The 15334-nt window shown below is 49.9% G+C and overlaps 1 protein-coding gene across 4 annotated transcripts in view; it reads right to left on the reverse strand.

Annotated features, from left to right (window-relative positions):
- Positions 1 to 15334, reverse strand: part of LOC140387540 (protein unc-13 homolog C-like) — a 972441-nt gene that overhangs the window by 803057 nt on the left and 154050 nt on the right. For all 4 annotated transcript variants that reach the window (XM_072470780.1, XM_072470778.1, XM_072470777.1 and 1 more), the window contains one exon: positions 2774 to 2933. In XM_072470780.1, coding sequence (XP_072326881.1) covers positions 2774 to 2933 — 160 coding nt within the window. The remainder of the gene's footprint in view (positions 1 to 2773; positions 2934 to 15334) is intronic.

A 15334-nucleotide genomic window follows, 5' to 3' on the forward strand; every position in this document is an offset into this window, starting at 1 on the left:
ATCTGGGCGGCAGATGTTCGCTTGGGCTGGGCTGCCCTCCGACCGCCCGGTCCCTCTGCTGCTCCTGCCTCCACCTGCTGTACCGGGACGGCTGTGTTGTGCGCACCAGTGAGTGTACCAGACGCCTCATCACTAAAGTGCCCAACCGTGGTGAGTGTTTCTGCGATGGTGGAGGGTGTTGGTGACAGCAGTGGCGTTGTGTCGTGCTCTTCGTCCCACTCTGAGTACATGGCACTTTGGGGCGGGGGTTCGTCTCCACCCATCCACTCTGAGTCACTGTCCGGTATTTCGTCTTCCTGGGTAGTGCTGTCCCGGGTAGGGGTGTCCTGGGTAGTGGTGTCCCGGGTAGTGGTGTCCTGGGTAGTGGTGTCCTGGGTAGTGGTGTCCTGGCTCGGATGTGACGGGGGCCTGTGGCTGCCCCCCTCGTCACTGGGTGGTCGCTCCCGTGGGGCAACTCTGCGGTCGTGCCCGGGATACAGGGCGTCCCTCCTCTGCTCCACCGCGTCCAGGAGCGCCTCCACATCGCGTGACTCGAACCTCGGGGCTGAGCGACGGCCAGCCATCCAGTCGGGTGTTGCGGTCGGGTGTTCCGGTCGGGTGGGGGGGAGCAGCGCGGCCTTATGAGCCGTCACGCCGTGCAGCGCGTATGACGCTGCACGGCGTGAACCACTGCGCAAGCGCGGATCCCGTTACGTCGCTGCTAGCCCATTTCGGGCCGGAGACTATCGACCCATTTTTCCGACGTGACGCAAGTCGGATTTGCGCCGTTTTTTGCGCCGATCGGCGGACTTTCCGCCGATAACGGAGAATTTCGTCCCTGGTGTGGACGGCGCCGAGGGGAACCCGCCGTTTTGGCCTCAGGATAGCGGGGTGCCGGAGAATCGCCATTTTCGGTGTCTCCGGCGATTCTCCGGCCTGCAGCCCACGAAACTCGACCGGGCCGCTCCCGCCGCTTGGGAGAATCGTGAGAGGGCGTCGGACTGGCGTCTCCGGAAATTTTGGCGGCCCAGGCGATTCTCCCAACCAGCGTGGGAGTGGAGAATCGCGCCCATGCTGTTAGGATATGGTTGGTCTGTTCTGTTTTTCCTTTTTAATTCCCGAGCTGCTAACTGCTTTAAAACACAGACGTCTTGCAGCTACTGCCACCCGGAGATCTTTTGCTTAAAACTACAGACTTTAGGCAAAGTTGAAACATCCCTGGTCTAATGGACCCAGCAGGGTTTCCATTTGGGTTCTGTGGCAGAGCCCGTGATGTCAGTTTGTTAGACTTGGCAATCAGCCAATCAGCTTGTTTTATATCTGGGCCTGGGGCCGATTCTCATTCAGGATTGGTGGAGCTTTTAAGAAACTTCTAGAACAGGAGATGCCAGCTCCATTTTGTCAGTTCGAAGGAGAAGCCTAGCTAGGAAACAGCTTGACGATTCTCCCTGCCTCTTTCTCTCTCTATCTGCCAGACGATTTTTAAAACATCCTAGCCAGATCTGTGAAGGCTCTCCTAGTGAAAAGACACGGACAGCAATCAGGTCTCCAAAAGGCACTTCAGGAGTAGGAAAACAAGCAGTCTCTCATCCGGTCTGTAACCTTTTAATCCTTTGTCTGAAAGGCTGGAAAGAGCCCAAACTGTCCATAATGTAGTAGAATTTCCGCACAGAAATCAGATAAAGGGGGAAATCAGTGATTCCTCAGGTATGAAGCTTTAGTAATATTTTAGGGGGATGGGAGCTCCATCTGGTCATCCAATGTCAGAATTGCATCAATCTGAATCTCCTGTGTACAGCTCCATTTGGTGACTGGAGGTTGGAATTGCACTGGCCTGGAGCTCTTGTGTAAAATTTTATCCAATGCTCAAAGGATGGAACTGCACTAACCTGAATCTCTTGAATATATCTATTCCCCAGAGGATACAACTGCAGCAGTGATGATTCATCTCAAACCTCTTCTTTTAATCCCTTGTTTTTTAATCCTCTCCTACCCTTACCTTGTGTATGTCTGGTGTGTGTCGGGGTAGAGGGTGGGGCAGGGTTTTGGGATTAGGTAGACTGTTATACTGTATTTTTTTTGTATATTCATCTTTCCTCTTATTATTAATAAACACTTTGTTAATGTTTAACTTGTAAATATGGTGTCTATAACTGATTGGAGCAGTCAAGGGTTAAAGATTATTAACTAATTCACTTGTGTTGGGACTCCAGGGTCTGCAGGGCTGGGACTGACTGCACACTTGCTCAAGGTGTCGTAATAATGCCCTCAACAAGGGAGCCCATGTGGGTATCTCCAACATGCACCAATATAACCGATTCAACAAAATCCCATGCTGCAAAGTCCTTCTTGGCTGAAATGAGATGCGAGGCTTCAATACACAGATCCACTAAATGAATTTAGACATCTCTCTGAAATTACCCAGTTTTGAGCTGCAACACTGCTACAGAAACAAGCCAGACACCCAACTTGCAGACAGGATTATTTTTAATTATTTTAGCTGAGGCTGGGAGTTGGTTACAATCTGTTTGATGAAAAGCCAAATGGCCTTGAGTCATTAACTCTGCTTCTCTCCCTACAGATGCTGCCAGACCTGCTGTGTTTTTTCAGCATTGTCTGTTTGAATCATTGAAAGAAACTGGCTGTGAAATTAAAACAACTCCAAGGTCATTTATCAAAATAATGAAACACTCATCATTAAGGGATAGGCATCTAGAGAATATGAAAGACCCAGTGACAAACTTTAAAAAATGCACATAATTAAAAATATTTGGAAAATGATTAAATACTCTACCTTAATTCTTTCCCTGGTAACAGTCTCTCTTTCGTTTTGGAGTACAGGTCTATTAACCCAGAATGATGCTTCAACTGTCCATTTGCAGATGTTATTGGTGAGTTATTAGGACCACTTTGATCGTCACAATGCTTGTCTTCACAAGCCCCGTCTATGAGTGCTGTAATGAAATAATCAAGAGTGACTGTGAAGCTTGACCATAACTAAAACTCTTAACAGTCTGGAAAATAGTTTCAAATTCCTGTACTGCACTGAGAAGTGTAATTGAATCCCAATAACAATTTGTAAGGATATCACTCCTGCCTGATCTGTTGCAGTGACATGGAGCAACAAAATAGTAGGCTACACAGCAAGACCACACATATTCGGGTCCCAAACTCAAAGGCAGTCTGGCAAGATGCCAGCTGTAGCCACTTCCCACAAACAGGGAAATAAATAGGATTAGGAATGGAGAGCAAAGGAATGGAGCAGAAAAATAGCCAAGAATAACTAATTTCCGAAAGTGAATGACACTATATTTGAAGAATGCCGCACTGATCACACATTCAAATCACATCACTTCAATGAGTATCCTCAAGAGCAGGCTTTTACCAGTCAGTTGGGAAAACCTAACACACGATCATCTTGAAATTCTAAAGCACCTACTTGTGATCACTTCGGCAAATGATGTCAGAGGCACATGGGTCAAAGAACCAGTGTCACTTTACAGCCCATTGGCGAAAGAGTGGAGACATTGGCTGAGATTCTTCGTTTGGGAGACTTGCACCCAAGCTGAATTGCACTTGATTTCAGGAAGCGATTCATAATCCTTCAAGTTGAAAAATAGCAAGGATTGCGAGGGTTTCTCCAGGGAATCCCCCTATCGGGCCGCCATTTTCAGCTGACAGCCCGATAACGAGGTCCCACGCAGGCCATCCTCGTGCATCACAATCACACATCCCCCACCCCCACCCACCCCCGCATCACAATTCATCCCCGGTCAATTTCCAGCTGACCGCTTCAAAATCACTCAAGCATGAAAGGGGGTGATTGGAAAGCACTTAACTCTCTTTGAAGTGGTTAATGTTTATAAACATTGTGGATAGAGCGCTTCAGAGTTACTCAACCGTGAAGGAAGATGAATGAAGCAAAGCTGAAAGCTGTGTGTATGTGCAATCTGTCAGTCATAGCCTAGTAAGGGAAATGAACGAATGGCTTGCAGCTCAAGAACCTGCGGGGTTTAAACACAGCTGGCCGGTTTCTTGTTCCAGGAATTGACAGGGGGCGCCTCCTGTGTCTAAGCCAGCAGGTGTATACCCACGTGAGTGTTACAACAGTAATTTTATTCACTGCCTCTGTCTGGACTGCTCTCAAGCCTCTAGACAGGCTTCTCTTTTCTGAGGGGCTGCCAGGGTTCTCTTTTCTAATGAGCCTTCCAGATAGGTGTTTCTTCTCTGGAGGGCTGCCTGACAGGACTGTCTGACCCTGGGGGATCTCGGGGTGGGGTCTCTTTATTTAGGAAGTCTCTGGGGGGGTCTCTTCATTTTGGGATTTCTGGGGGGTCTTTATTTTGGGGGTCTCTGGGCTTTTTTTATTTATGGGGTGTCTGGGGGGGGTCTTTATTTAGGGAGTCTCAGGGGGCAGTGGGGTGGGCATGTCTTTCATTGTGGGGAGGGAGGGTAACCCTCGGATGGACTTTGGGGGCAATTCCCTTGAGGAGTCATCCCCTTGGCTCACCACGTGGTCCACCCCACCAGGTACACACTTGTCCATAACTATAGTAAATGGCACCCGCAGCAAGAAGTCTTGAGGTCCCGCTGGGTGGGACCCACGCCAGCGGGACTTGGCCAAACTCGGCGGACACTCGGCCCGTCGAGGTGCAGATAATTGCCGGGGGGGGGGGGGGGCGCTTTGAATGGCCCCCGACCAGCGCAGCGGCGACCCGGTGTCGGAGCGGCGTGGCACGATTCACCCCCCCCCCCCGCCGATTCTACGACCCGGCGCGGGATCGGTGAATCCCGGCCATGGTGTCCTGCCCAATAAGTAGATAAGTGGTCAGTTGCATCCTCCCACTGACGAGCGGACGCAAACCTCGGTCCCGACACCAGCGGGGTCCGGAGCATCGGAAACAGATCGACGCCCTACTGCCTGGAAGCTGGATTCTCTGTTGCATTGGGAACTCTGCTACTTTAGGTAGGCGGCGGAGAATCCCGGCCAGTAGCTCAGGAATCCAGGCATCAGAACGGCAACACCTTTAAGGCAAATGCTTCCAGAGACCCCGTTGTGGATGTGAGAGCTGTGGCGAAGCAAAGTAACACAGGGACTAGAGTCGAGATTGGTTTGGGAACTGAAGTCAGGCAGGAGGTTTACTGTGGCCAGGAAGATTCGAGTTTGCTCCCAGATAAAAGAGAGGCTGAATTCTCCGTTGTTAGTCCGTCCCGCTACTGCTGCTAGCGAGGACGGATAATTTGGTTGTGGCGTTCGTTGGGGATTCTCCACTCCCGTCGCTTGTCAACGGGACTTCCCATTGTAAACACCCCACGCCTCCAGGAAACCCACTGAGGGGGGGTGCACCGTCAACTGGTCCAGAGGATCCCACCACCAGCGAACAGCTGGAGAATCCCACCCGAGATCTTTCGTTTGACCTCGCCCAGTGGTGCACTTCCAAATTGTATGTGCTTTTGGCCCACCATTTTTGGCATTTTAATAAGCCATGAAGAGCTTGAAAAAAACTGATACGGTATAGCCCAATTCACAGGGAAATAACTTCCTGCAGATGCTACATCAATTAGCTTAACAAAACAAATTATTGAAAAATTAATTTTAAAAACAGGGGCTAGAGAAATCCGAGGCTTCCTCATGAGGCCCAGAAGAACACTACTATCTTCCTGAAGTTCTTCTGGCCCACTGTCTACCTGCTGGCAGATCTGTCACTGCCCCACTGTTCAAGCCTCTGGCTAATATTTGTTATGTTCCTCGGTCAGACCCCCATTTTATTGGGAGATCAGGTTAGGGAGCAATAACATTTTATTTAAAGTGGACAAAGTTTGAGATTCAAGACACTTGCTCAGTGAATAAAGCCACAAGATTCCATGGGTTTTGGACAAACAAAAATAAACTCTCCTGTGCAAGTTCTGAAAGATAAACCATTTACAACGGGGGTGATTTTCTACTCCTGTTTTCAGGGGGTGCGGGAATGGCGGAGGGGGCAGAGAATAGTGCGGGAGTCCCAAAATGGCTTTTATGCCAGTGGGATTTACCCGATCGATTGTCCCTGCTCTCCCCCCAGCACGGTAGCATAGTGGTTAGCACAATTGCTTCACAGCTCCAGGGTCCCAGGTTCAATTCCCGGCTTGGGTCACTGTCTGTGCGGAGTCTGCACATTCTCCCCGTGCCTGCGTGGGTTTCCTCCGGGTGCTCTGGTTTCCTCCCAAAGTCCAAAGATGTGCAGGTTAGGTGGATTGGCCATGCTAAATTGCCTTTAGTGTCCAAAATTGTCCTTAGTGTTGGGTGGGGTTACTGGGTTATGGGGAACGGGTGGAGGTGTGGACCTTGGGTAGGGTGCTCTTTCCAAGAGCCAGTGCAGACTCGATGGGCCGAATGGCCTCCTTCTGCACTGTAAAATTCTATGATTCTATGAATGAAATAACGAGAATCCCAACTTTAAACGTCACGTACATTCACATATAACTATCAGGCCTTCACGCCGCCACATTAAATTGTCCATTCACTTCAGTGTGTTCTCCTTGATTCTGAACTTTTCATGTAGCCTTGTCAAAGTCCAGCCACCCTCCCCTCAGTATTCCCTCTGCCATCCATTGTTTGTCATCCTCATTCCACCTCCTTGCCCATCTGAGTGCCATTGTGAGCCATTGCCTGACCCACCCTCTCCTTGCATAGCCTTCCTTCCACTTTGCCCTCCTTGTCTTTGTTATTCTACACATCCCCAATGCCCCCCTGGTCTCACCTCGCACCCACCCTGGTCAAGCTTTGGATATTTGTTGTGGTGGCGGCATGAAGCTGTCCAGATAGACACTGGTGTGTTGCACCAGGTGGGGGAGCAGACCCCTGTACTCCCTGACCCCGGGCACAGTGCTGACCCGGTGACACAGGAGGGCCCGTGGCTCCAGCAGCATGGTGCTGTTCATGAAGACCAGCTCGGCATGGAGATGGAGAGCAGGAATTGGTCTGCCTTAGCAGAATGGTGTACAGCGCATGAGGAGCAGTCAGCACAATGGCAGAAACTTTGTAGCACTCACCCCTCAGACTCTGGGGAACTGACGGCCGCCTTAAGCAATTGGGTTTGGTTGGCGTGATTTCCCGCTGGCATGGCGCAGGATTGGAAAGCCTGACAAGACACTGGAGGGTAGCTATTTTAGTGAGATGCAAATCAATGCAAGTGACATTTATGTCAACTGCTGGCGGGATGTGCGACCTGCCCTTAGCCCGTCACTGGAAGAATTGCAACGAGATTTTACAGCAGCAAGTTTCTTACTTTTGCCTCTCGCTAGATTGACCGCGCATGCCCACCATGGGCAGGCTGGGAGAATTCCACTCATCATCTTTCTAGCAAGAGAGCACCACTATCCCTTCCTTCTCCATTCCCCACCAATAGATGATTTCTCTCAGTGACAGTTTCTCTACCTGCCTCTCTTTGCAGTTTCTATTGTATTTGCCCTATCAAAATACATCCACGGGATGTAGGCATCGCTGGCTGGGCCAGCATATATTGCCCATCCCTGGTTGCCCTTCAGAAGGTGGCGGTGAGCTGCCTTCTTGAACCGCTGCAGTTCCAGAGGTTTAGCTTCACGCTCGGTGCTGTTAGGGAGGGAGTTCCAGGATTTTGACATAGTGACAGTGAAGGAACGGTGATATATTTCCAAGCCAGGATGGTGAGTGACTTGAAAGAAAATTTCCAGGTGGTGGCGTTCCCAGGTATATGCTGCTCTTGTCCTTTTAAGTGGTGGGGGTCATGAGTTTGGAAAGTGCTGCCTAATGAGCTTTGGTAAGTTGATGCAGTGCATCGTGTGGATGGTACACACTGCTGCCACTGTGCGTGGGGGTGGAGGGAGTGTATGTTTGTGGAAGGTGCCAATCAAGCGGGCTGCTTTGCCTTGGCTGGTGTCAAGCTTCTCGAGTGTTGTTAAAGCTGCACTCATCCAGGCAAGTGGAGAGTATTCTATCGCACTCATGACTTCTGCCTTGTAGAAGGTGGACAGGCTTTGGGGAGTCAGGAGGTAAGTTACACGTCACAAGATTCCTAGCCTCTGATTTGCTCTGGCTGCCACAGTATTAATGTGGCAAGTCCAGTTCAGTTTCTGTATGTTCATTCCTCTTCTATATTGAGTACCCTCAACTTGTACCTGCCTCCTGCTCTTCTATTTAGTTCTTTCCAACTGCCCCTGCCTGTCAAGTACTGTTGAATTAACTGAACAGGGGCCTTGTGGGGTGGGGAGGGGGATGAGGGAGGGCTGTTTTCTGCTCTTGTTTAATTATACAATGATGGTGGAGACAGACTTTAAAACTGGCAGTGTTGTGTTGGGTGCTCTGGATCCGTGGAACACATACAGGCCACCAACACTTAAAATAGTACACTATTTTATTAAGTTAGAAACTGTTGAACATACTTTCACTGTGGGTTAACATGATGTTAGATTAAACGAAAGACCTACGCCTGTCCTAACCAGTCTATGCACTCAGCACATGGTGAAGATCTGTGCTGTAAGCTGTAAGCTCTGTCCTTCTGAGAAGCTGCATCCCGAATGAGCGGGAACTCTGATGCCCTCTGTCTATATAGTGAGTGTGCTCTAACTGGTGATTGGCTGCGGTGTTGTGTGTGTTGATTGGTCTTACTGTGTGTCCATCAGTGTGTGTGTCTGCACCATGATATACTGGTGTATATTATGACAGGCAGCAAAACTGGAGGGCAATACAAAACTAGCAGATTTAACACTGACGTCAGCATTTTCACGTTTTGCAAAACGTGACAATATATTTTTAAAACGTTCTTGCATGAAATATCTTCAAACTTGATGAGGCTAAGAAAGCAGTCGAAGTGCGGGCAAAATCTTACCAAAATTTGGCAAAGTGTCGGTTCCGTTGTGAAAACCTGTGTGAATCCCGGCGGCGGGAAATCTTACAGAATATTGAGCCTCTTTAATAAATTAATATTTTACCACGTGAGTCACGTCGCACTTGTGACAGCACTCGCTGATTCGCTCGCCCTGGACAAATTAATCTCAGCAATCAGTGGGGAGCTCCATACAAACACCTCCCCAGCACTTGTTCCAGATCCATTCACGACGATGGCTGCCAGGCAGCCAACACCACGTTTCTCAGAGGGAGCCCATACCAGACGCCTGGATGGATTGCAGCAGAACATGCCCTTTATCAACGGTCATTCAGACATCCATCCAGCAAGATGACCACCCCGCCTGGGATGCAGTGGCAACCCTAGTCAGTGCCAGCTCACTGCAGAAGAGGATGGGGCAGCAGTGCCGAATAAAGATGAATGAGCTTCTTCGCGTGGCCAGGGTAAATCTGCCACCTCCTGCCTCTCGCTGCACTCACTCACACCTCCAAGGTGATTTCTTACCCAGCCACCTCGCGGGTTACTAACACCTGTCACAAGACGGTCTTCACCCCCCCCCCCCCTTCCCCTCCACCCAAGTGGATTGGAACTTCCATGCAGCTTATCCCCTTTGTCCCCACAGTGCTGCCCGAGTGTGGGATTCAACTCACACCGCAATCATCCTCACCCCAATGAGAGGATCTTCATGCCTCCTGATGTGGAGATTCCTGAGCCCCCCCATGTTGCCCTTGCAGTCTGGCCTCTCATGGAACCCCACCCAAGAACCTCTCAGTCACGGGCAGGCCCAACGCCCCACATGGAGTTTGGACATTGCCCTACTAGCTGACAAGGCCTTCAATGGAAAGATATTGTGGGCCATAGCAGAGTACACGGAGAACAATCAGAACGGGGAGGTCTCACCCTCCACGTTCTGGGAAGCGCTAAAGGCCATATTAAGAGGGGAAATCATCGCTTTCAAAGCGTGATGAGATAGGGAGGAAAGGGCAGCTAGGCAGCAGCTGGTCGACTCCATACTGGAGGTAGACAGTAAATACTCCCGAGGCCCCGACCGTAGAGCTCCTGGCGGACAGTAAAGAGCTACAAAGGAACTTTGATCTGCTCTCCACCAGGAAAGCAGTGCACCAACTCCGCCAGGCATGTGGGACCCTATACGAACACGGAGACAAAGCCAGCCACCTGTTGGCACACCAGCTGAGAAAGCAGCACCCACCAGAGAAATTGCACAAATCAAGGATACCAGAGGCACATTAGAAACAGAACCAGAAAAGATCAACAAAACCTTCAAGGCCTTCGACCAAGGGCTGTACACCTCAGAGCCCCCAATGGGGGAGTCCGGGATGAAACGGTTCCTTGATGGACTCGACATTCCAGTCGTGGGGGAGGGCAGAAAACGGGGCCTGGAAGCACCACTAGCACTGGGAGATATCATGGACAGCATTAGCTCCATGCAGGCGGGGAAGGCGCCGGGACCAGACGGGTTCCCGGCGGACTTCTACAAAACATTTGCGACAGCACTGGCCCCGCACCTGCGGGAGATGTTCACACACTCGTTAGCTAGGGGCACACTGCCACCCACACTAGCACAGGCCTCAATCTCGCTGATACCTAAGAAAGACAAAGACTCAACGGAATGTTGGTCATACAGACCCATCTCACTGCTGAACGCAGTTGCCAAAATACTGGCCAAAATCCTAGCCAAAAGGCTAGAAGACTGTGTACCAGAGGTGGTCGCAGAGGACCAGACGGGCTTTGTCAAAGGTAGACAGCTTACCTCGAACATCAGCCGCCTGCTGAACGTGAAAATGACCCCATCCGGGGAGAGAACACCAGAGGTGATCGTCTCCCTAGACGCAGAAAAGGCCTTCGACTGAGTTGAATGGAAATACCTCATAGAGGTACTGGAGCGGTTCGGGCTTGAAACAGGGTTGACCTCCTGGGTAAAGCTCCTATACAACGCTCCCATGGCGAGCGTACGGACCAACAACACCAACTCCCAACACTTCCAGCTGCACAGGGGCACCAGACAGGGATGCCCACTGTCCCCGCTGCTGTTCGCTCTAGTGATCGAGCGGCAAAAAGCTGGAGGGGGATCTGAAGGGGCGGCAGAGAGCACAGAGTCTCACTCTATGCAGATGACCTGCTCCTCTACATTTCAGACCCACAAAGCAGCATGGACGGAATCATCGCGCTCTTGAAAGAGTTTGGTGCCTTCTCGTGCTACAAACTCAACATGAGGAAGAGCGAGATCTTCCCAGTGCACCCACAAGTAGGGAGTGCAGCACTAACGGGACTGCCGTTGAAACAAGCCCGACACAAATTCCGCTACCTGGGGATCCAAATAGCCCATGACTGGAACGGGATCCACAAATGGAACCTCACCAGTCTGACAGAGGAAATAAAAAAGAACCTGCAAAGATGGAACACACTCCCACTCTCCCTCGCGGGGAGAGTCCAGGCGATCAAAATGAACGTACTGCCCAGGTACCTCTTCCTACTTAGATCCATTCCGATCTACATCCCCAAGGCCTTTTTCAAAGCACTGGACAAACTAATCATGGCGTTCGTATCGGGGGTGGAGGGTGGGGGGGGAAAGAATGCTAGGATCCCAAAGAAGGTCTTACAAAAACAAAATCCCGGGGTAGGGGGGGGGGGGGGGGGGGGGGGGGGGGGCTAGCCCTCCCAAACCTACAATTCTACCACTGGGCGGCGACGGCCGAGCGAATAAGGGGATGGATCAAGGAGCCAGAAGCCGAGTGGGTACGCGTGGAAGATCCCTCCTGCATGGGGACCTCCCTCCGGGCCCTCGCCACGGCAGCACTCCCATCCCCACCCAAAAAGCACTCCAGCAGCCCAGTGATGATAGCCACCCTCCAATCCTGGAACCAACTATGGCAGCAATTTGGCCTGACCAAAATGTTGGACAAAGCTCCCATCTGCAACAACCATAGGTTCACATCTGCACTGACTGACGCCACCTTCAAAAGGTGGAGACAGGACAGAGGGACACTGACAGTCAGAGACCTATACACAGACGGCAGGATCGCAACACTGGACGAACTGACAGAGAAATTCCAGCTAGCCAGGGGGAACGAGCTAAGGTATCTACAACGCAATATCTTCCTACAAAAGGAGACAAGGACGTACCCACAACCGCCACGACAGACATTACTGGAAGAATTACTGGACGCAAGCATACTAGATAACGGGAACTGTAGCGACATGTATGACCGACTGGTAGAGAGGGCCGACACCGTACTGGACGCAACAAGAAAGAAATGGTAGGAGGACCTGGGGATTGTAATAGGGTGGGGACTCTGGAGCGAAGAACTGAACAGGGTCAACACCACCTCCACGTGCGCAAGGCTCAGCCTGACGCAGCAAAAAGTGGTACATAGAGCCCACTTAACAAGAACCTGTATGAGTAGGTTCTTCCCGGAGGTGGAGGATAAATATGAACGGTGCCAAGGAGGCCTGGCCAACCCCACCCACATGTTCTGGTCTTGCCCCAGACCTGCAGGGTACTGGACAGCCTACTTCGAGGCAATGTCCAAAGTGATGGGGATGAGGGTGAAGATAAAATGGCGGTCTTCGGAGTTTCAGACCAGCCTGATCTATTCCTGGGGAGGAGGGCGGACGCCCTTGCCTTTGCCTCCCTGATTGCCCGCCGTAGAATCCTGTTCTGCTGGTGGTCAGCAGCACCACCCAAAGCTGCAGACTGGCTGTCCGACCTCTCGGAATCTCTCCAAATGGAGAAAATCAAATTCGCCATCCGAGGGTCAGACGTCGGCTTCCACAGAGCGTGGGAGCCATTCACCTAATTGTTCCGGGACCTGTTTGTGGCCAACGAACAAGCAGAAGAATAGCCATGTAGCCAAGAATCAGGGGAAAGTAGCCAAAGCATGAGAGGGAGAGATAGACCCGGGGGACAGCTAAACCTAAGAGGAAAGAAAGACGAACCACAGGACGGGGGAGAGGGAAGGGACAGGGAACAAGAGAGGAGAACCAGGGAGATGGGGGAGAGGCAGGGAAATGACAGCCGTAAGGAGGGCACGGGATACGATAACAAACTTGGCATCTCCAGGAACAGAGAACAAGGAGAATACAGGTGAAAGACGGGAGGAACGGCTGAAGCGGAGGTGAGCGCGAGACGACAACAGCAGCGAGATCCGTCCAGGAGAAACAAGTGACAACACCAACACCAAACCCAGTCGAGTATTGCCCACTGTAATTGTTTCTCCGGCACCCAAATGTATATTTACCTCCCCAGTCTCCACCACCCCCCTCCCTCCCCCCACAAACAGTTGCCTACTTATGTGTTGTAAATAATTTTGCCAGTTGTACCGAGTTGCTTCTGTTGAGCTGGTGCACAATACCCTACCAGTTATTCTATTTTATTTTATTTTTTATTATTACTTTATTTTTGGTATGTTTGGGTGTGCCCTTCTCTTCTTTATATATATATATATATATTTCTTATTCTGTGTACATAACGGTAAATATACTTTGTTCAAAAACCCAATTAAAACATTTATTAAAAAAAGAACCTCTCAGTCCCTCCCAGAGCCAAACCTCTGCATGTACATCCTGCCACCCACTTTCCAGCTTCCACTATGGAAGGGCACTCCCTCAGCAGCAATTTGGACACAAGCCCAGCAAAGAGGACACTGCCTGCATGCTAACCTCAAACCCCTTTAAAGCAAGGGTCGCCCCAACATGAAGGGTGGGTAAAGCCGACAAGTGACCCTTGCCCCCAGGTTTGCGATACTGAAACCCACCCCCAGCCCGTTTTGAGCTTATCTGTGACCCCTGTGTCCTCACCGGTGCCCCCTGAGCTTCCAACATGATGGCTGCCTGCGTGCTCAACTCTGAAAAGCCCTCAGATGTGGGGTCGCCAAGTTCCCTTTTATGTAAAGCTTTTGTAAATGGCTCCAGCATGATGTCAGGGTGGCACCCGATGAATATTCAGAGATTGGGAAAATCCCAGAGTGCATGCTCACTAATGACATGCTAATGTGTTAAAATGAGGTTCTCAGACTCCTGGTGTGATTCGTGTTGGTCCGCCAGCGAGGGGGGTTGAAAAACAGAAATTGCGATCTAGCCGGAGAGATTCGCGTTTTCCGATTCTTACGGGATTTTGTGCCCACATCGCTGAACTCATGCACGGCAAGCGTGAGCTCAAAATCCCCCCATGCTGTTTGAGTATGGTCAACATAGACATGATCACAGCCCAAGCTGTGCTGAGGTTGTGCAGTGTTCTGGGTTCATTTGGTGTCTCATTGATGAGATTTTGAGACTTGCATGTTTAAACATGAACCATTTTTCGGTAATCCTTAACTCTGTTCCTGCCATGCATGGTGCTGCCTCCATGCAGTTTCTTTCTATACTGTTCTTGGAGTCTATTAACAGGTGAATCTATGCATCGGACCGTGGGTGGTGCTATTCTCCAGTCACTCGCAGGTTGTTTTGATGCTCAAGCAGCAACGGTACAAACATAATGTAATCTTAAGGATAGAGGCAGAGATGTCTCCAAATAGTTGGTGAGCAATCTGGCAGCAGACTCCACAAACTAAACAAAATCAAGTATTTATTTAGGTGTACAGCAGAGGTCTTAGTTGACCACCAAATCATCAGTTGCCGTAAAAAAAAAAGTCCAAATAAACATTTCATGTCATCAGTGGGCACAGACAAATGCTAATGTAACTAAGTATAATAAGTCAATGATTTATGGAGCGTTAATGCAGAACGTCCGGTTCTAATGCACCAATATTTAACTGTTAAAATACTGCAAAACTGTTTTTCACCTCCAAATGAAATTGTCCCTTATGCTTGCTGCAGATACACAACACATGCTTTGCAATGGATAACAAACTCATGCATACACACTGTCCATCTCTAAACAAGTAAGCAGATAAAACTTTGCATTATGAACAAACCTACTGACAATTGCTCTGCATAATAACATCCATTTTTGAGTGGCATCTGCCAATATTGCAAAGCTTCAGGCAATTACATGCTGTTGCAAAGAGTCTTTTAAGCTAAATACATTACTGTTACAACAATTGTAAATGAACATCATACTATAGCTGGCACTCTGCTTCAATTAGCACTGCCTCCAGTAAAATCCAATCAATATGACAGCCCAGCAGTGCACCAATATTGTTCCAGTTACATTGCAATTAAGTGCAATACTCTCATTAATATCAACTGGCACAAGCGAGAAGACAAAGAGAGAAAAAGAAGCAAAAGTGGGAAGGTGCCAATGTACAGATCCCAGGGCATTATTCAAAGAGGAGCAGAGTTATTTTGGTGCCCTGTCCAACATTTAACCTCCAACTTACACCACCAAAATCAGTAACATCATTAACTGCATTTTTAGTTGTGGGGCCTTATGTACCAATGAGCTACCTATGTAGCAACAGTGACTACATTTCTAAAGTAATTCATAGCCTGCGAATCACTTTGAATCCCTAAGGATTTGAAAGGCACTCCTG

The sequence above is a fragment of the Scyliorhinus torazame genome, chromosome 12 (genome assembly GCF_047496885.1).
Source record: "Scyliorhinus torazame isolate Kashiwa2021f chromosome 12, sScyTor2.1, whole genome shotgun sequence".
In the NCBI taxonomy this organism is placed as follows: domain Eukaryota; kingdom Metazoa; phylum Chordata; class Chondrichthyes; order Carcharhiniformes; family Scyliorhinidae; genus Scyliorhinus; species Scyliorhinus torazame.